The following is a 22,420-nucleotide window of genomic DNA, read 5'->3' on the forward strand; positions in this document are numbered from 1 at the left end:
CATAGCCTTTTTTGGCTTTAAAAAGCAGGAGTCTCCCGCCTGAATCAGGTCTTTTGACATGTATGAAACTGCACATTGAGTGTAGAGTATCTCATTTAAGTGGTGTAATAAGTACACATATTATGTAGGACAACATTTATAGGAGTATAACAGTTTTATAGGACATGATTTTGGTGGTTGTATGACAGAGTCACTCATGGCTAAACCATGCGGCCCGAACCACGAATGCATCTTAGTCACGCATTCCTTTACCACGCATGACTTTACCACACATTTTCGTTGTAAAGGCATGAATGTTAAGGGGGTAGGTGTGGTTAAGGATTGCCACTACTCCAACCCCCGCAATAAACTCTAAAATTCAAACCCCCTGCCTCGCCCCCCCCTACCCTGGGACCTAAACCTGCCTTGCCCTTAAAACTACCCCTTCTGCTGCCTAAGGCCTAAAACCATGCCTCTTATCATATACTACCCCGCCCTAGCACTGTCCCTAAAAGTACCAATCCCACCGTCACTAGCCCTAAAAACCTCCTCCTTTCCAAACTACCCCAAATCCCTTCCACTGCCCTGAGGCCTAAAACCCTGCCCCAATTAAAAAACTATGCCAATCCCCCCGCCCTGAGCCCTAAAACCACCCCACTCCTAAAAACTCCCCCAAACACAGCCCTTAAAACTACTCGACCCCTTCCCCCTGCCCCGAGCCCTAAAACCACCCCACTCCTAAAAACTCCCCCAAACACAACCCTTAAAACTACTCGACCCCTTCCCCTTGCCCTGAGCCCTAAAAACCTGCCCCCTTTCCAAAAGTACCCTTACCCACCCATCCCCCAACCCGCCCCCGCCCTATTAAAAGTGACCTCCACCCCTAAAAAAATACTTCAGCCAAACCCAGCCCCATTTACCTGTTCAACATCCGGAGCTTCCTGTTCCGACACTTCCCTGCCCATCATGAACACTAGAGCGCTATCTGCCTTAACCATGCAAGGCAGATGCATTGTTCATGCAAGCGGGGTTATGCTTGTGGTGTTCTGGAACGCGTGGCTCTGCAAGCGTTATTCCGGGCATTTCCCAGTTTTGGTATTGGAGAGTAGTATACAATTGCATGATGTGGTGCTACGTTCGGGACATCTCCCAATCCGATTTCAGAAGCAACCACAGCAGTGAGACTGCACGCCTCGCTGCCACCAATGACATCCGCTCCCTCCTCGGTCGGGGCGAAACCACAGCCCTCATTCTACTAGACCTTTCGGCTGCCTTCGAAACCATCTCCCATTGCACCCTAATCACGAGACTCCACGACGCTGACAATTAAGTAAGTGCCAGTGCAGCACCAGAAGCCAACCGCTCAATTTAAGAAATGCTGTGGTAGTCAAACCAACCAAAACACCAAGCACAGATGTTTGTATAAGTGTAGGTTTATTGGCCACTGTTACCGAAAGCCTCCAAATACAACTGCCAGAGGTAGAACTTTCGTCAGTCCAACCTTCACCCGCATCTCAGACTCTTACGCACTAGAAGCTGGAATGTGGATGAAGATACATCACCACAGTCTGCCCCGCCCATACCTTCAAAAGAGATGCCTTAAGGGAGCGAGGTGTTGACGGTGCATTGGAGGGGCAAGAGATTTGCATGGACTGAGTCAGATCTCCTCACAGGAGATGGCTTTGAGGGAGCTGAGGATGTCGATGAGAACCGTGAGATCTGTGAGAGACATCTGGGTGGCTATCCTGCCACCACCCTCCAATATCAATAACCTCTCCCGACCTGTCCCTTCTACTCTGAGCTGATCATGGGTTTGGTCTGGCAGGACAGGACCACAGTTAGCTCACCACAACTGGGCCATCGGTTGATCAGAAGATGTAGGCAGGTGGCTGGTCAGTGTGAAAACTAGGTGAATGAGCTATTGTGGCCCTCCAGTTCCCTCGTTGTTGTGAACGTTCCCTGTGAATGAGCGCTCGCGTCTGGCTCCTAGAAGTTGGCAGCATGGCTTGTGCACTCACGAATAACCCTTCCTCAGCATTTTGTCTGACCTTCACTAATTCCTCATAAACCTGAGCGTCGTTGTCATCTGCACCATTGTCCGCAGTTATTTACATTAAACCTCGCCTGCCCCCGTCTGCCTCCGCTCCTGGCACGTTCTGGTGACACAGCACGCTCTTATGTTCTCTTCTGTGCTTTTATACCATGTTACATCTTCAGCAAACACTAGAACTCTGATGGTCACATTCATCCCTAAATTATTCAGGGATGAACGCGACCATCAGAGTTCCGGCGTTTGCTGAAGATGTAACACGCTATAAAATCGCTCAATTAGCAGTAGGTGGGGGAGAAGTGGGGCTCACGGGCTGCTTTGCTACAACAACCTATTCCCTCTTCAAACACACTGTGAAAAGGAATGATGAAATGTGAGAGGATGTAAGAGAGGCTTGCAGCTCTGCGGTGCTCTTCACAGCCGAGAGGGCCGGGTGAATTTAGTGAGCAGCCTATATCGTGGTGTAGACCCGGCCCTGAAAATTAAGTGCCGGTGCTTAGCACCGGCACAAATTAAGCACTGCACTAAACCAATAATGTCTGCAAATACTGAAGATGAACAGTAAAAGATGTAATATGCCAACGGAACAAAGATGTAAGGCGTTAAAACGTAATATGCGCGATGTTGTCATGATCGGTTTTCTTGAGAAAATAGTTTTATAAAAGAAAGCAAAAGGTACAACATATTAAAACAAGCGCATGCAGATGGGCCCCAGTCTCTCCCACTGGACACCAGTGCCAGTACCGGGGTGTGCAGTACATGGCCTGCTGCTGCTCTGATGCTGTGCTGCAGTGGAGGGGGCACCATTACTAGTCCCGGGAGCAGTTCAGTACCTGGCCAGCTTCTGATTTGGTGCGCGATGTTGTCATGATTGGTTTTTTACAAAAAATTGTTTTATAAAAGAAAGCAAAAAGTACAATATATTAAAACAAGCTTGGCGCACGGATGCTCCTCTCTCTCTGCTTTGGGCGAGCGGGGTCAGCGCGGTCCTGAAAGAGGATCGCACCGGAGTTGAAGCAGAAATGCCTCGGAGAAAGGCGGCGTCCTTTTCGGATTCGGGGGCGTGTTTTTCTGTTCTCTCCTCTTGCCATTGGCTGGAGGAGATAATTAGAAAAGTTGCAAAAAACACGCCCCCGAATCCGAAAAGGACGGGGCCTGTTCGGAGTGACGGACCTCTTCTCCAATGGCTGGCCAGCATTCAAGAGGCCAGCCAATGGAGAAGAGGAGAGAAGAGGTGCGGGTTCAAGCCCCTCTTCTCCAAAACATGAAATCTCCGGACTTCCGGTTCTGCCTTCGGCAGACCGGATGGTCCCGAGACCTAAAAATGGTCTTAAAAGAATTCAAGCACTAAACAATTTTGTCATGCCAATTAAATAAATTGATTGATAATGAAAAAGTTCAGCCTAATTCTGATACAGTATCCTTACTCATGGACACCACTGGATATAGTCACATACCACCAGCAATGTCTTCGGTAATATGGGACGCAAATAACGCCCTTTGTCGTGAGAGAACAATGCTTAGCATCTAAAAAAAACATTTCTAAAATAATTATACAAAATACCACTGACACTTTTGAACTAAAAATAAAACATAATTTGAAGGCTCTTCTGCCAAATGGCACACCCCTGTTCTACAAACAGAATGCATTCGCAGACCTTTCTTTCATCTTTCTAATTGCGTATCACTAAAAAGATCTGTGTTTAACTTGCAGATCGCAGGTTAGAATTCAGGCCCTTCCATATGACCCATGCATCTTATCAAGACTGACAAATTGTGCTTCATCCAGCACCGTGAGCAACAAATGTTTGGAAACATGCATTAGATAAAAACAAATTTCCATTGTTATCAAGGCAATTCAAAACCTTTCTCTAAGCCTAGTGTTGATCAACTTGTTTAGAACCCTCCTATTTTGTACAGAATCTTAAGCATGACAGAAACCTCCTTCTGTCACATCCCTAGCTCTATATTGACTGCTTTTCCCTAATCACAGAGATCTTGGATGTGACATAACTTCCCCTTGACTCCCGGAAGACATTACACCACTTTTAAACCCCACTTATGTGCCAATGCCTTATTTTAATTCTTTAATGAAATCTCAGTACTGCAGCCTGTTGTCAAAGAAAGATTCATAGCAGGTACCAACACAGACATGAAATTTGCAAGCGCTAAGGTGATATTTTTTCTTATATATTTTTTAAAAAGATCAATAGACAGAGTTGAAAATGTGATTGGTTAAACAAAGAGACTTATACATTGTTCCACACGATTGTTAAGCGTCACCATAGAGTTAGCAATTACTAATCCAAGCTATTCCAAAGCATCAATATGGTCAAAATTCATTAGCTTTCATTAGCACCAGGAAATGCAAATGCAGCGTAGTTTCAGATCTTCAAGCAATTTACTTTGGCCTTCCATTTTATCCAGAGGTGCCATTCCTTGGATCAGGCAATATGAGGGCCAGGTGCCAGTCCAGCGGGTATCATATTCTGCTTCGATATCCCGTGTAATCCCAGGCTGTTTGATCTTCCCAGCCTTCCATCTGAAGTTGCTATTGCTCAGACAGGCTATAACAAAGAGGGTTTTAAAGTACATCTTGAATAAACACCTTTGTTTTTTAAACTAAAATATATCTGACCTTCTCTCGCCTATCAACATGATGGACCGTGTTTTACTAAGGTTTTGAGACCTACCAGAACATCATTCACTGGATGGCCCCTTTAAGGCAGCTGCTGTTTATTGCCATTGATTGTTTTGCTCTCCATGATCACAACTTATTCTAAACTTAATTCACATATTCAAAAGCTTTATACATAGAGGCCGTGCGGCTCAAGGGAGGCAAAGGCTGTAACTAGAGGGCAGCCATGCAAAGTGTTTGGAACCTCCAGAAAGTGAGAACTTTGTGAGTGGTGTTAAACATTTTGCATGGACATTGTTTGATCTCTTGTGTCCCCTTTTCTTTAATGAGTTATGTGGTAGACGGGTTGTAGACCACATCCTTGGAGCGGGTGGGGGTGTTGCTTCTGATACATTGTAAGTACCTTGACGATCAGTCGATTTTTGGATTTGGACTTTTGTGATTATTTTATTGTGTCCTGTGTCTGGTGAGGTAGGGAATGGATGTGCCCATCAGGTACAAGAGGTCTGGCATTCTTTCAAAATTTGTTTTGATGAGTTTAAAGAAATTATATGAAAGCGTGCCTGCATGGGCAAAAAGTGTTTGTGGTCAAAAAGCCGTGCAAATATAATTTTAGGAAAATTGTGTCCACAGGTCAATTTTTGGGAAGGAGAGGCAATTTGCAAACTCCTGACACAGCATAATTTGCAGATAAAAGTATACATTCCCAGATATGAATCTGTACTCAACACTTTTAGTAATCTCCCTCTTAGATACCATGTTTGATGTTCTGCTTTTAATCCAGGATTACAGTCAATCACTAATTATAATTCTTATATGCTTTTACCAATCGTTACAATCATTTCTTGATTTGCTGCCCCAATAATGATTAAAAAATACAACCATCTTCCTCTTTTTACTTAAACTGTGGATATAACACATTGCTTCAGTCTGTTCCTTTATTGAGAAATACCAAATATGCAAACTTGATTCTTGATCTACATGAACCAGATTGCATTTTAAAGACCTCATCCTAAAATGTAGTACTATGTATTCTGTGGATTCTTGTGTTATTTCCATTCCAAATACAATCTTGTCCAGGGCCGACTGGGAACCGAAACCGGCCCTGGCAAAGAGCTCGGCTGGCCCGGACAGGGGACGTTTGATGCTAGTGGAAAGCTTTGTGCCCCTTTTGTTGCTGGTGGCCTATATTGCAGCTATACTGCAAAACAGGCCCCCGGAAACAAAAACAGCCCCCCAGGGGTCTTAAACCGGCCCCCACCCTGGCGGCCCAGCGTGGAAACGCCCGGTGTCCGCCACGGCCAGTCCGGCCCTGATCTTGTCGGGGGTTTCTTGTTGGATACTTTCCATTTAGAGATACTTATATACTGATAGTTGTCGGTGCCTTGGATCCACCTCATCTTGTTTCCGATGTCACGTGGGATCTGTTACTCAGGATCGTGCCTTACTTTCCAGAGTCTAGCTTTTGAATTACTCATTTGAACTCATTCTTTAATGCAAGCGCCTGCCTTTGCTGGGCAAAGAGCACAGCGGCCTCATGAGAGGAGCCTGCATGGAACCTATGGTAGGTCCTCAGTGTGTATAGCTCAGTCTAGGCAACACCAGATGGAGGATTAGTCGGAGGAAGACTTCAACATCACGTGAAGTCCCTTTCTTTACACCTCATGGTTTTTTTCCCCAAGAAGACTTGGATTTAAGAAATTGAACCACTTCAGCTCTCACCTGCCCTATATCCTCCTTCTGAGGTGAGTCCAGAGGCAAATGTATCTGTTTTATGAGGCTACCCTAGAGGTCTGAATTTGGACTACGTTTGGGGAAAGAGATTTGGGAAGTAGGCACAGGGCTTTAAGTGTGCTGGGTCTTGACTGTGCTGGGCACCTGCAGTTTTTAGGTCTCGCCTGACCCAGCGCATGCGCTGGTCTGGCGAGACTTATTGAGAGGGCTCCAAAAAGTGCTACCAGGCCAGCCTAGAGCTACAGTGCATGTACGTAGGCGCGCGCGCCGCGCTTTACCGCGATTACATTCACTTTCCGTGCCGTGCCGCTTTGATGTTTGATTGTGATCCCGATCGTGATCACTTTAACCTTGCATAGCCAATAGGTCTCGCTTTTGGGACCTTATAAGTATTTAGTTATGCAACTGTTGCATGGCTAAACGCTTATAAGGTCCCAAAGGCGAGACCTATTGGCTATGCCAATGCTTGTTTAATGGTGGCCTTGAAACGGGGCTCTGTTTTGTGCCCTGGCACAGGCGGTCCGGTTTTTCCAGACTGACATCGATGTGCGTGTGCTCACACTGCTCACTTTTCATTAGTGGAGAAGGTAGGGCATGACGTCATGCCAGGTGAGCGTCAATTTCTCTCTGGATTTCCCTTCTCTTTTTGGAAAGCAGGAGCAGCAACATTGTCGTGGTGTCACCAGGACTTTAAGTGGAAGCTTTTTCAATATTACATACAAGCCATAGCTGCTGCTTATTTATCGTATGCACCTAGCAACCATTGACAAAGCCCAAAGTCCTGACTTGTTGTAGGTATGATGTTACTTGTTGTATCATATATCTGGATTCAATGATATAAACAGCAGAATACAAGTCGTCGGCACGCTATGCTAAGCACAGATTTTTAGTTTATGTGTTTTTAAGCCGCGCCCTTTATTACATCGGCCACGCTCCTTTGAGAGACCCCCAGTTTTTTCATCCCTGAGTAGGCACAATCTCCTGCTTCCTGGAAGCTCCTTGAGGCTTGCTAGAGACTTGAGTGGGAAAGAGGGGGAGCGCATGGGTTTTGGGGGTGGAGTTAGGTCAGCCATCTTCATGCATTGGCATGTTCAGGTTCCATTCACATTTTGAATCCACCCACCAAAGCTTACAGCATGAGGCATTAGGTAAGCCAACTTCAGCTATTGACTTTCTTCACTTTGAGATATGCCATTTTTGCACTTGCACATGCGCAGATCCGTCCAGAAAGTAGAGCACTTCAGTACCAATTTAGGTTGACAAAATTCTGCTTTCATTTCATGTTTTGTTTGGTTAGCCCTGCTATGGTTCATTTTTATTTTATTTTTTTGCCAAAATGCACACCACCTTTAGAGTGGAGTATTTTTTTTTAGTTTTTGTTACTTTTACACTTTTATTGTGTGTTGCGTAAGTTTGTGAATAAAGAATGAACCCAAAAAAAAAATGGCATGCTCGCCAGCCGCAGGTATTGGCTTTGCCAGTGCTTGTTATGAATGCTTCCCAGGCTCCGCACCCAGGTGCCTTAAACGTTCAAATATTTGAAGATGTTTTCAGTTCTGTGTGAATTTATACTGATGTCAAAAGAGCCTAACGTAAGCCATTGTATAAAGGCGCACACACTTTCACATTTGTTTGTGCCCAATTTTTGCTTTCTTAAATCCTGTCTTAAGAAGACTATTTATTGTATTGTCTAAGCACGTTCACACATTCTCATAAATGTAGCTTGCTGCATGCATCACTAGCAATGTATGAATGCAATGCCATTGTGAGGTGGGCACTGGTCCTTATTAAGAGACCTGACTCCCCCTTTGTTCATATTAAAACAGAAACCTTGTTTCTTTGCTCATAAAATACATTCGTTTTTGCTTATCTTTCTGTTTCTTCCTGTGCATTGAAAAAAATAGAGCCTGGCTTGCCCTTTGCCCTACATTGTGACCCCTGACCTCTATCGATGACAAAATGCTCTTTCACTTCACTTTCCAAGAATAGCCTCTCTGCAACACCTCTCCTCGTGTCCATGCACTCAGACTTGAGGTCTAAAATAAGAGTGAAGTAAGTATCTTGAAAAAGAAAATGAGAGAAAAGTAAAAGTGCTTTTTTAAGTACTCTCTAACTTAATTTTAAGCAGAGATGATGGCTGGGTGGTGAGGTGGGAGATCATAGACTGAACTGCCATACTCACTCCTCCTTTCCCAAACAGGCATGAAAAGAAACAGCTTTAGAGCATTCATATGAGGACCTAGAATTGCCCTCGCACTACCCTCTCACTCATACATGAGGAGGGGCATGCCTGGTAAAAAATAAATGGAGGTCTGAAAAGTTCCCAGCTTGAATTTTTCCCAAGTTACAAAAAAATATGGATTTCATGTTACTTTGGTTATGGGTAATTTGTTCAAGAAAATATGTTTGTCGGAGAGTTTGCTGCCCCCTGTGATATTTGTTAAACAGAATTCTCTTCACTTTTTTGCTGGTGATTTTTCATGATAAAAGTAGCTTTTTCAGGGTAGTCTTCGCCAAAAAGTGGCAGAGTTTCGACCCATATTTTTTAATACATTGCCAACTTCACAAAATTGCCAAAGTTTTAAAAGGACTCCAAATTTGGGGGAGAAGAAGAGCTTTAGCTACCTTTCTTCTCACTTTTACCCTTTAACTTCTCTCTAGATTACTTTAACTCCCCTCACTTTGCTCCGCTCTGAGCCCCACGTTGTTTAATGTCTAACTGACCCCCCTTGCGTCTCTCAGCGAGCATTGGGTAGTGAAAATGATCTTCTATGCTGACAACACCCAGCTAGTGTTCTCTTTTAAAGAGCACTCAGAAGTAGCATTTAACAACTTTAAGAACTGTCTGACTAACATCTCGACCTGGATGATGGATTGTTGCTTGAAATTGAATGCCGACATAATGGAGGTATTATTTTTTAATCAACCCTCTCCTCCGACCTCCAATCTTTGGTGGCCACCGGAGCTAAACCCCCTCCTGTCCCTGTGGATTCGGCCAGGAATCTAGGGTTTAAATTGGATACCCTCCTCTCTTGTAAAGCTCAGATTGGCCACGTCTCCTCGTCCTGCTTCTGGAAATTAAAAACCTTGCGAAGATTCCTGTATCTCCTTCCAAAGGACTGCAGGAAGACTGTAGTCCACGTGATGGTTACGTCAAAGCTGGATTACGCCAATAGCCTATACCTAAGTCTTCCAGCTTACCTGACCCACAGTCTCCAGGTTATCCAAAATGCGGCGGCCAGACTTATTGGAAATGTGCCGCTGCGTCATCACATCTCTCCCCATCTTCGGAGCCTGCACTGGCTGCTGGTTCAAAGGAGGATAGAGTTTATGGCGCTGACCATCGCCTACAGAGCATCCAGGGATAAGGGCCCTGTGTACTTGAGGCAAAGACTCCAGAAATATCATCAGTCCAGGGCCTTCAGATCCAATTGCCAGCAACTTCTTAGGATTCCCCATTTTGCCAAAGCCAGGATCGGGGGTTGAGCCTTCTCAGTGAGAACTGCATCCCTGTGGAACTCCATGCCTTACCACCTTCGCAAGGCAGAAACAGAACAACTATTTCGGAAATCCTTGAAGATGTGGCTGTTTGCCCACTCGTAATCCTCTGTATCTCTCTTCCGCTCTCCCTGTTTACTGGATCCGTTGCTAGCACCGGGACACCTCCGTTGGCGGTAGCCGTGTGCTCTATAAATGGACCATTCATTCATTCATGGAATGCCACTCATCTGGGGCAATGAGCGCCCTCTCAAGACACTTTTCACTTGGTCCGCAGCGGCCATCTTCTCATTTCCCACCTACTCATGCATCGTGAAGATATCACTGCCAAGGTGATGCCATTTAGCAATTGGGAGATGTAAATTCCACCTCAGTGATCATTCATTGCTCACTAGGAAGTTGTGGTTGCTACCTAGATTCTTGTTCCACCCCCACCAGGGAGCTCCAATGCAATTGGAGGAAGAACTGTATCGTCAGTCCCACATTTCCAGTCACCCACAAATTATGGATGTAGGTCTACCTTATTATGTTCTTCACCTTTTTGCACTTGGGTGTGATATGAGTGATTGCTCATCTTCGTTCAGTTGGATCAAAAATAACATAATACATAAAGGGCACATCAAACATAAATACTTTACGGGTTGCAGAAGGGTGGTAAATATCACAAAAGAATAACTGACGAAGCCTAATCCATATGACTCATCCCATCAAGTCACATTGTTCCATTAATACACAACGATAGATATATATTTGAGCTTATTCTTTCTTTAATTGGGTCAAAAATATATATTAAAACATTTAGATACTTTCTTAGTAATACATTTATCATATCTACATCATAATATATTCATGGTTCAAAAAATCAACATTCCCTGACCCCGTCTTTTATATAAAAAAAACTCATACATTCCAAACATTCCCACCGCACTTCATAAAATTAACAGATCAGTATATTTATTTAGAAATCCTTGTTCCAAAATTAGAGAAGAATCATAATAGACTGACATGTGGTCCAAGGCTACAGCATCTTTGAAAAGCAGCCAGGTCATAAATTAAAGTACCTGCATAATTGACCGACTGGTGGTCTATGTCCACAGGATCTTTCAAAAGAGAGCAGGTTGAGGAGTGTTTCGGTACCCAGATGTTTATTTATAGCACCTTCTTCAGGACCAACATCGGTTAGGTGAAGCTACAGTGTAGTGGAGTTCAGGAGACATTCCTTAGACACTTGCTCTCTGTACATATGATGTTCGAATTCCCAGAGTCTTTTGTGCAAATATTTTCTCTTCAGATGCAGACTACCTCTAGCATTCTTCGAACAAATATATATCCGCTGAAATATTTGTTAGCTGGTTCATCAAAGGTTCACCCTTCTTCCTTTTTTACTTGGGCCCCAATAGACTACGTACCCGTTAGTGAACTTCTTCAACTTTCCCACATGTATTCACATCTGCTCTTGGGAGGAAAATCAACTACAAAACCATGTGAAACTGTGCAACACTTCCTGGTTGTTTTCTCAACAGACCTGTTTGTTTTCCCCCAATGAGCTTGAAATACTGCAGGCTCATTTGAAGTTCTGAAACTGTATATTTTTATTAATATCAGACTTGGCTTGATGTAAGGAGTCAGCCAATGTGTACCTCTTTTTTGTGAGAAGTGCTCCTGCCAACTCAACCAATGAGACTGACGTTTGTGGCAGCACACATCTAGTGGAGGCACATACCTTTTTCCCTCAGCCACTGTGGAGGGCTGCCTTCCTACTCCCCAGTAAATGTTCTGTTCTGTCTTCCATTGCTGAGGTCTTCATAATCCCTGGGACATGTTGAAGGGATGTCAGTATAATGATGGTGTTTTTGCATATTTCTGTTTGGACTGGTGAGCCCTGGAGTCCATGGACTCCATGTGTAGGTGCTGCGCAAGCTGATGGTTGCCCTTGTACAAGGCTGGTATTTTCCTTTCATGACATACCAGGTCAAACATACAAAACGAAGTGTACCTGGAGCATGTGATGGGTAGATAGCCCAGATAATTCTTTATTGCCCAGGTTTCCTCTTGTAAAGTGAAACCAACCTTTCCTCAAATTCCTGGGATGCAGCCTTTCTTCGGAAGCAGCTGGAGCCTTCCACTAAAAATAGTAAAACCTATAATCAGACATATTATAATACTCTCAATAATGGCATCTAAAATACAAATCTATATTTCAGGTCAGAATCTTAGGGCAGAATCTCTTCAAGATGGGGCTTAAGATATGAAATAAGTGTCTCATCCAAGATGTTTGGCAGTAGGGGAGGATTATGTATGGGGACATAAACAAAATAGTTAAGCAAGAATACTTGTTTTTATAAGATTGAGATTGTCGCCCATGTTTTTTCAATGTGAAGCAATCACATAATCAAGAATCTCACAGTTGGTTTGATCCAAGGGCGAAACCCTTTCATTTGCGGTGATGGGACTACACCATTTGGGTCAAGTGCAAAAATTTACAGCTCCTTGTAAATTTCAAGACTGATTCACCATCTCCCCTTGTAAAGACAACAATGTGCATTATGGATAAATACTAGAAAAAAAGGGTCTTCTCTGTTCCCGTTTTCGCACGGTCACTGTATGGGCATATTTTCATTCACTACTGGTATGAAAGAAAGATTTTTGTTGTTTTACTCAAATGACCTAGTCGAGTCCTGAGAAGAGGCTCTCTGTTAATTTTAAGGATCTTTAAAAATGGTTAGAATTGGTTATTTTAAGTGCCTTTTTCTTGAGAGCAGTGGCCACTGTAATACCACCGAACTTCAAATAATAATTTCTGATTTTTTATCACAAGCTTCCAAGATTCTGTAATCTAAGAAGGTGGTCTTTTGATATCAAAAGCAAAGATCGCAATAACGGAAAGGGGGACATGGCACACCTTATCTATCACTGTCCCAAAGTCAAAAAATTCTGGGAGAAGATTTTCACTTTCTTAAACAAAATGTTAGGTTGCACACTAAAAACGGAATTTGCCACTCTGGCAACTGCACTTATTACAACAGAGGTAGACTCACAACAGGACAGAGACCTACTGGATCTCCTTCTAACAGCGGGAGTCAAAATGATACTCACTAAATGGAAAGACACCTCCAAGGCAACGTTCAAGGGATGGCTCAATTGGGTGACGTATCTCAGAGGCGCTGACACATCTGCCCTACGTGACTCACCATGGAGACAGCCCTGCAGGCGTATGTGGGCATCCCTGGACAAGTACCTATACGCATATGAGCCGCCCTGAGTTTCTCTAGAAGAACGACTCGAAAAGCACAACCTCACGAGAACTTGACACTAGCGAGGAAATAAAAAAAAGAAAAACCTCTGGCATGATATCTCTTTCTCTCTCTACCCTAACCCCTATCTTTGCCCATTTCACTTCTTCCTTTTCCCATACGATGACAGTGGATGGGGGCAGTCAAGCTACCGAAAATGTACTACAGCTAACTCAACCACTTTGGGCTGACCTGTAACAACAAAGCGTTGATGATTACATGTTAAATGTTATATGTTATATGTCATATGTTGTAAAAAAACAATAAAAAGTATATTGAAATTAAAAACAAAAGCAAAGATTAGCTATAATATTGATAATGTGTGAAAAGAACATCTTGGCCTGATGGATAATGTTGTTGGATAACTTATTATGCATTGCATCCTTAATTTAATTTAAAAAAGCACTGAGTCCAGAAATCAGTTTGTTAAAGCTGGCCAATATGATGCAAGAGCCTGGGACTTCCATAAGGAAAATTTACAATTATAAATAAATGGCATCAATCACATCTATTTGCATTCTCTTATCAAGCTTCATTGTAACTTGCCAGCACTCTTAGATAGTATCTGGTAAGGCTACAAGACCATTTTTTATTTTCTTTCTTTCATGTTTTTAAATGGGCAGAAAATATATTTTTATGGTTTAGCCTACAAAGATTTTTAATATTTATAATGCAAAGTGTGTGTTCACGTAGTATCTGAGTTGTTACCAGTTATGTTAGAGGAGTTTAGTACACACCATTTTGAAGTATACATTTAAGATAAAGCAATCACTATCAAAAAAGTGAGAGCAGAGCGTATACTATTAGAACCCTAAGTTCACCAAGTTTAAATTCTAAGATTGAAAATACTTTATGTTATTCTAACTCCTTCCTTTGTATCTGTGTTCTCTTTCCAGCCTGGCACCGAACCCATCAGGACTGGCACGGCTTCCAGGCTCAGCGTTGCCTGCCGTCCCTTGACGGCACCATTCCCGTTTCCCACTGAGAGTGGGTGTCCAGGGCGTAGTGGGGTCCCCATACTGTTTCCGTCATGGGGGTTCTATGGCTGGCCAGGTTCATGCTTGGATGGACTGCACTTTACCATTTGGAGCAAGTCCAAGGACAACCAGAGCAAGGAGATCTGCAGGCTGACAGATTTGCGGGCTACGAAGACAGACAAACAGCAAACAGAGTACGGCGGAGAGGACAGGACACGCTAAGAGGGTACGTTTGACTTCTGTTCCTTTTGCTATGTGAAAAAGATCTCTGTCTTTTTAACTTTTATTTCACTTCCAAGAAGTAGTGCCCATTTACGAGGGATCTAATCCAAGCAACAGTAAATCCCAGACTACATGCACCTGATCCCTTTGTCTAGCTTTCAGGCCCAGAACGTCTCTCTGGACAAATACATTCATATACCAGATTTTGCACCCTAAGTGGAAAAGGTAGTGTAGGAATAGGAAAACACCTATTTCATCTTCAAAGTAATGGCTGTGCCAATGGTTCAACACGCCCCATTGATAGAGAATTTGGATGCCATTGCACCTGTCTATCTGTTGAGGAAGTAAGTGACATCAGTGATGTTAGGTCCGCTCACTTTCTGGATAAGGCAAAGTAGGACAAGCGGGTGATGCTGACTTGCTGCTCTATCACTTACTATACTTTTCGCTTGGATCATGCATGGTAGCCCACTCTTGTATTTATAAGCAACACATCAGAGGTCAAGGTATCAATAGCTAGAGTCTTATTCCCACCGGCCTATCGTGTCGGCTTTTTTTTTTAACCTTTTCACACTGGAAAGTATATCGGACAAACACTTTCCTCTGTGTTAGTTTCAATGCTACCCAGATAACCCTTGTGAGAGCTCATGATTGTAGGTTATGTGTTTCTCTTAACTTTGGTGCACCATGTAGTGCTCATTCATCCGGAAAGATGTCCCTTTGTCCTAGAGAAAGGCATGAGGTCCTCAAAAGAAACAGAACAAAAATCCTCATTTTAAAGTTGTTAAGATGGCCTATTGCAATTTGGTTTAGATTTTTAGAGTGCAATTCCAGCTTGCAGGGGCTTTTAACCACATAGAATGAAGAACAAAACTGGATTCTATAATGACAAAGTGGCAATCAAAAAATGTTTAGAAAAGATCATTGGTTTGTTCTGGCTGCTGCTCCTGCCTCTCTTCAAGGAGGTCTCCCTCCTCACTTTCCAGACAATGTTCATTACTAAATCTCATGAGCAATTTTCTTGCTATTCAAAGATGGAAAAAGGAATGGACACCAGTTCCAAGAAATATGACTCTGCTAGAAAAAATAATTTCATGAAAGAGATATTCCCAGTCATCCACCGTTTCTCGGTTCTTCAGATGTAACAGATATGATTGGGCGGACACTTATATATTGGAAATCATCAGTACCACAGACATAACTTTATTGCCTGAAAGAAGAGGTTGGCCCTTTGAAGTTTTTCTTGACTACCAATACTGTATTTTTTGGCACTCTGAGCCGCATTCTAACAGATCGTAAATTAACCTCCACCTACAGAGGAAACATATGATTTCGATGTAGCCGGGAATGGCTTATGCTATATTCTTGAAGGGCTGCAGACAGTCCAGCTAAGAAGGTATGGTTCTGAATGTAAATTCAATTTATGCCTTCAACCTGCACCATCTGGTTGCATTCTGTAATCCTGGATAGTGGTTTGCTTTCATAAATGAACTTATTATAGGTAAATCAAATCGCTGTTGATTGAGAAGTCTGGTGGTTGTGAGTGATGGTCCGCATATGCTTCTTGGTAACCTCGACTGTAAGCGTGGCAGAGAATTCTGACTTAGAATGAAGCAGTGCAGCGTGGTTGTCTTTCATACCTCCAGCTTCACTGGTCCCTTTTCAGTTTTGACAGATTTCTTTCAAGTGTATATCGTGTGGTCAATGTTCACCAATTTTCTGACGGATTTTGGACCATTCTTATGCCTTTCTAGGTGGAATGTAATCCCTGACTGTGAGTCCTGAATTTGCACATCACTAGATCTCCCTGTTGCTTAACTTCCTTACCTACAAAATTAGGTGTACCTTCAAGAGGCTGACCACCCGCATTGAGGAATATTCAACAAAACATTGCTCTCTCTTTCTTCATGAAATGTAGGCTCAGCATAAAGAGAAAGGAATTGGTAACTAAGTAGGGACACTCATAATTGTATTCTCTTCCATGTCTGTGCAAGCACAGCCTTATAGGTCCTTGAAGTGGTACAGATGAACGTAATGGCGTGCAATGTGTCACTCAGTGGCAATGAGACCTGAGCCTAAAGCTGAAGTATACATACACAGCCCTAAATCAATTCCAGTGAGAAGAGAACAAAGATAATGAAACTCTTGCTTTGGAAATCTAAATTTAAAGTACAGTAAACCAAGTACTGTGAACCAAATGACACCAAGAGAATCCGTAAATACAGCAAGGTTCACGGACCCTAATCCGTGTCTGCGCCTACTCTTCACATGTGTAGCGGTTCATCAGCTGGAGCGTCTAAGCATTTTAATCAAGGCTTCGATGTGCACACAGAAGGCTAAATACAGCCAGTGCCGTGCAGGTGGGTCTTTTACCAATGGATTTAACATCGATTCAATAGCACTACGATGACACAATCCATAACACTATAGCGACCTCGAGCCAGAGTGCAAGCAGCCGGACTGATACAGAGTGCATGCTGATAGAAGAGTGCAGATAGTTTCAGGTGGGATAGAGTGTAGATAGCTCTGTCTGGGACAGATCAAAAGCAAACACCAGAATGGATTGAGTACAGGCAACTCCAGATGGTATGGATTACAGGCTGCTCCAGGAGGTGTGAATTGCATGCAGCACCGTTTGGATTGATTGCAGCAGCTCCACAGGAGATGCAGTACTGCCGGCTCAAGTCGGGTGGAGTGCAGGCAGCCCCGCTGGCACTCTGTGCAGGCAGGTCCACATAGATGGACTGCCGGTAGGTCCACCGGGATAGTTTTCCGGCAGACTCAGATGGGACGGAGCACAAAAAGCATCAGACATGATGTCCTTCAGGCAGGTCCAGATGGGATAGAGTGCAGTCAAAGCCAGAGGGGGTGGAGTGCAGGCAGTTCTAGGTGGGATTGAGTGCATGCCGTTGCAGCTGGCATAGAGTGCAGCAGCTCCTCCCAGGATGGAGCACAGGCAGATCCAGATGGCATGATGGCGGCAGCACCAGATCGGGTGGAGTGCAGAGAGCTCCACGCCATGGAGTGTAGGCAGATCCAGGTGGAGTGGAACTGAGACAGCACATGTAGGATGGAGTACTGGTAAACTCTCTGTCACTGAGTAAAATGCAGCCCCAGTGAAGACGGACCAGGCGGTTCCATTTTATGTTAAGTGCAGGCAGCTGTAACAGGGGTGGAGTGCAAGCTAGCTACAGGGGAGACAGAGTGGCAACCTTTCTTTCCGCCCAAGGGAGGTTGCAAAAGGCTGATATTTCTAAAGTTGTTAGATCTCAAATAGTTGAGGAGTTTTGCTGGAGGAATGAGAAGACACATGACTCTCGTGTGAGTATGGCAGAAGTAATAGGTTGGAGCTGGAAGAGCAACAACAAACACATATTTACAATATCCACAGGTCGGATTTAATGCGCTGTAGGATGTAGACTCGGGCAACTACAAATGCTCTTTAATGTTCGTTGAATGCACAAATGCTGTTTAGCTCACTAAAGCCTATCCTATTCGCTTTGCCAATGCTGGGGAAACGTTGCAAAAAATGCAATAATTTTCTCTAAAGAATGCATATGGAAGATAACGACTTGAATGACACAAGCAGTATGACGATTAGTGTACTTATGCATTCAGTAAAAGTATTCCTGGGATGCGGAATGTAACAATCAAACAACCTATAGCATGAGGTGAGAGAATAATACTGGTCTTTGTGGAGCCAAAGCCCTCTCTCTCTCTCTCTTTCTCTCTCTCTCTCTCTCTCTCTCTCTCTCACTCACTCACTCACTCACTCACTCACTCACTCACTCACTCACTCACTCACTCACTCACTCATATAGATATATATAAACATATATCCTTTTTTAAAGTCTTGGTAACAATAAGTCTTGCAGATAGCAGCACTGTCAATCCAGACCTAAAAAGGTAAGGCAGGTTGCAGAATATGGCATAATACAATAAAACAAAAGATGTATTCAGAAATAGAGGATGAAGCAGCAATGGAGGGGAGTGTCGAGTATTTCCCATCCATCCTAAAAGTGATGGGTTTTAAAAAACATAACAGACTGCATCGCCATTAAAAATCTTTATTTTACTACATTTCTATATTTTGGTTGGATATTATCACAGAGAACCATGAGAAATAGCCACCAAAGGTTATAGCTGTATTTTTGTTATGACTGTACTTATTTTTCAGCCCAATTAAGTTATTGATCAGCAGTCAGATGGCAGGAGGTCACAAATCTGTGGGTAGCAAGAAGTGCGAGGTGTGGCTAAATCATGCCTAATGTATTCCAGAAAAATGAGTCATACAAGATTTCATTACTTAGCGCTTGACTTAGAGTTTGGAGGACAGGATTCTCAGTGGCAGTTGTGATTGAGTCTGCCAAACCCTTGATCTGTCCGTCTTATTTAGAGAGGAGCTGACCTTAGGTTTTTTGTCCATGGACCCCCTTTTAGTTCAGTCGATGGAACATTCCGTACGATGGCCTGACAAAGTAGAGGTCCTCAGAGGATAGAAATCACACTACCCATCCTATTTAGAGTGGATGGTGTAATGCATTTTTTTCTTTCCTTCCTGGTGGTGAAGGACAGAAAAAAATGACCCCTCCACACCATGGGAGAAAACTCTGAGGATGTGGTGGCCATTAGTGTTTCGTTTCAGGCCTAAAATTAGCAGGGAGGGTAGGGTCAGACCCAGGTTTTTTTAGGATAGGGATAACCGTGGCTGATTTGAATTGAGACGGCACTGTTCCCTGAGAGATGGATGAATTCAGAAGAATATATATTTATATATATATATATATATATATATATATATTAAGCCTGGGCAAAGCACTACGCTACGCTCGCGTAGTTTGCGAAGTTCGCGCTACTTCGCACTACGCAAATTGCACGTAGCACAGTGCGAACACGCGTAGCGTAGTGTTGCGTAGTGCTGCAGTCATTTTTTGCTTGCTCGCGATCGCAAGCATGGAAAATAAACCTCCCGGCGAGATTCCCAACGCAAGGAGGTCAGGTTTCTCATTGCGAGTGGTCGCGTATGCTCGCGACCGCTCGCGATGAGAAACTACCAGTTCGCGTTGAGAAAGCTGCCACTCGAGTAAAAATCTACTCGAGCAGCAGAAAACTACAGCTCGCACTGTGCAAGATGCCATTTTCAATGATTGCACAGTGCCGGTTGCTTGTCCGCACTGTGCAATCATTGAAAACGATATCTGGCACAGTGCGAACAAGGTACTACGCAGTTCGCGAAGTGCTACGCGTAGCTCGCGTAGTGTGAACTGCACTTTGCGTAGCTTCGCGAAGTGCTACTTCGCGAACTACGCACAGGGTTAATATATATATATATATATATATATATATATATATATATATATATATATATATATATATATATATATATATATATATATATATATAATCACAGTTCAGAATATGGTCCTGGGTCCTGATGTGTAAGAATATTTGACACAGAAGGCAAGATGACACTTGTATGCCCCCTTTCTTGGAATGTGTCCATGTCTACTTCCTCCCTGAGAAGTTTTGTGATGCAGTCGGACCCAGATTTTCTAAGATAGCACCATTAAGGCCAGTTGACATCTTGCCATAAAATCTGCCCTGACCATATGGACTAGTGTAAGAGAGCTGAAGACATACTTATTTTACAAAATTATCTGTATTAGTATTTAGATGTTTTTGTGTTACAGTTCCCCAAATCTTGGCTCCTACAATATTAGCTTATGTTCTCTTTGATTTAGAATACTATTCTCAAGACGATGTTTTACGTGAGCGTGTTCTGCTTTCCTCCACGCTGTTGTTCCCTATCTATGTAAGACGTATGGAGCAACTCAATAATGAATGCATTCTATAAGCAGTTTTTGTCCCTCATCCAATGTAAGGCGAAACCTATCATTTATGCTGATTAGAGCAAGAAATTGCATGTCCACAACGCCAGAGCCTCCATTAGGGGTCTGTGCAAATAAAAGGGCGTTCAAGACATTACAAGGAAAAATACACCTGTGGTCGGCCTTGGTGAGAATGCGGGCTTGGCAGGCGCAGAGGGATGAAAGCAAATAGCATGTAGAGAATATTGTGTTATTACTAGCAATCTCTTCTGGTTTTTGCAGACTTGCTGCTTCCTCTCCAGGGTGGGCGGCTGCGACCCTGTTGCATGGGAATGTTATTCTTGTTCAAGCAAGCATCCACATTCACAGGCCTTGTGTAAACCTTGGTGAGAGACTGTGCTGGAATATGTCTGCCTTTTTCATCCCTTGTGCTTAGAACAGGGACAGAATTATTGTGTTACTGTTGCTATGGTGTGATCTCTGTAGAATGTATTGACCGAAATTCAACACAATCGGAATGTTGTATCCGATCACCAACAAAGTAGAAACACAAGGAGTTTCTTCTTAGTCTCCATCATTTCACCATGTGGATGTGTGTGTGCATGTGTATGCTAGTTTTTCAACTTTTGTTTAAAGGCTGAGTGAAACACAAAGAGGGACAGAGAGTGTCCCTTCAGCGGGCAATACTCAACAATGAGTTGGATGTCGCGGTCAGTTTCCCGGTACACAATAATGGACCTGACCTTGAATCACCTTCACAATTAGTCAGATGGTCTTCACTCGACAGGAGGACTAGTTGTTTCCAATTGTTTATGTTTCAACTCAAAACAGCCTCATTTTGAGTTTAACACCTTAATTACTTAATACAGAGTCTTGAAAGGTAATATCTGCATTATTCTGAGCGTTGCCTAAAAAGTGTAGGAAAATTAGGGGGGTAATTCCTCACACACGTATAACAAAGATTAAAATGTAACTGTGATTTACTAATATGTGTATATAGATGTGTTCCGCCAGTTGAAATCTAAAGAACGGTAGTACAGAGAGTTAAAACAACTGAGGGTCAACTATGGGATAGACATTGCTATACTTTTCAAGATTAAAAGCAGGTCTGGGAACCAGACCAGTTCTTGGTGTCTGGGAACCAGACCAGTTCTTGGTGTCTGGGAACCAGACCAGTTCTTGGTGTCTGGTTGATTTTTTTGGCAGTTCACATTGGACATGTAGGAGGTTGAGCAACCATGATGGATATTGTGACTAGAAGAAAGGTCTTGAATTTGACCTGTTATTTGATTGGACGTCACAAAGGGTCATCAGACTTCATAAACTATGATTTGTGGGCTTCAAGCCAAGGATCAGATGGACAGCACGGCTCTGAGCTCTATGAAGCTGACCCTTCTTCTTGTTGGGAACTCCTCTGTATATTCTAAGCTGTAGTCAAACTTGTATTGACCCTGTTCCCTTGTGGAACAAGAGTTCAGACAAGAGCATTAACAACCGCCTTCTTGTCTTTATGTGATAGCTTCTCCATAATGTTAGTTGTTGTTGGTGTTCGGTTAAGGTGACGTGGTTCTGTTTGCATCCTAAACATTGATTAATGTGCACTCTTCCCTTGTGTGTCCTCCGTCTGGCATTTTATAGGCATTGTAGAGATTGTCGGCTCAGATAAGAGGAGTAAGTCTAACAAGGTATGCTTTTATATATCATAAAGCCCCAGTGACCTCAACTAATGACAATGATTTTTCAGCCAGGGTTCTTTCTATTGGGGGTTTAATTTGCTCTAGTCTTTAAACACCAATACGATCTCTCACAGTCGTACCCTGGGTGCTTTCAGGTAGACTTTGCAAGTGAAATTTCTTTGAATATGAAGATGCATTGAAAGTTTTATGCAGACAAGAATTTTGATAACCGTGATCTTGGGGGCAGGATCTCGGTGTTGGGGGCAAGATGGCGGCCGCCTGAGACCGCAGTGCAGTGAGCTCCGGCTGGTGCTCATCAACAGACTCTACGGGCCGCTATGCGATGATTTAACATATAGGATTTAATCACGTTAAGGAACAGAGGGATGTTGCTCGAGGATTCACTTGACAAAAATGGAAATGAAATACTGTCTAAGACTCGAGTTTCTATTTTCGCTACAGTGATCGGTCTCTCTATAGTCCGGTATCTATGTAACTTAAGCAAGAACTACAAGAATTGCAAGA

The 22,420-nt window shown here is 43.2% G+C and overlaps 1 protein-coding gene across 1 annotated transcript in view; it reads left to right on the forward strand.

Moving 5' to 3' along the window:
* The window catches only part of LOC146772546 (fibrillin-2-like), a 263,733-nt gene that overhangs the window by 4,518 nt on the left and 236,795 nt on the right, over positions 1–22,420 (forward strand). Inside the window, exon 2 of the mRNA XM_085638491.1 lies at positions 14,089–14,395. Within this exon, the coding sequence (XP_085494617.1) occupies positions 14,223–14,395 (173 nt within the window). The 5' untranslated portion in view covers positions 14,089–14,222. The remainder of the gene's footprint in view (positions 1–14,088; positions 14,396–22,420) is intronic.

The sequence above is a fragment of the Triturus cristatus genome, chromosome 12, assembly GCF_964204655.1.
Source record: "Triturus cristatus chromosome 12, aTriCri1.1, whole genome shotgun sequence".
In the NCBI taxonomy this organism is placed as follows: Eukaryota; Metazoa; Chordata; class Amphibia; order Caudata; family Salamandridae; genus Triturus; species Triturus cristatus.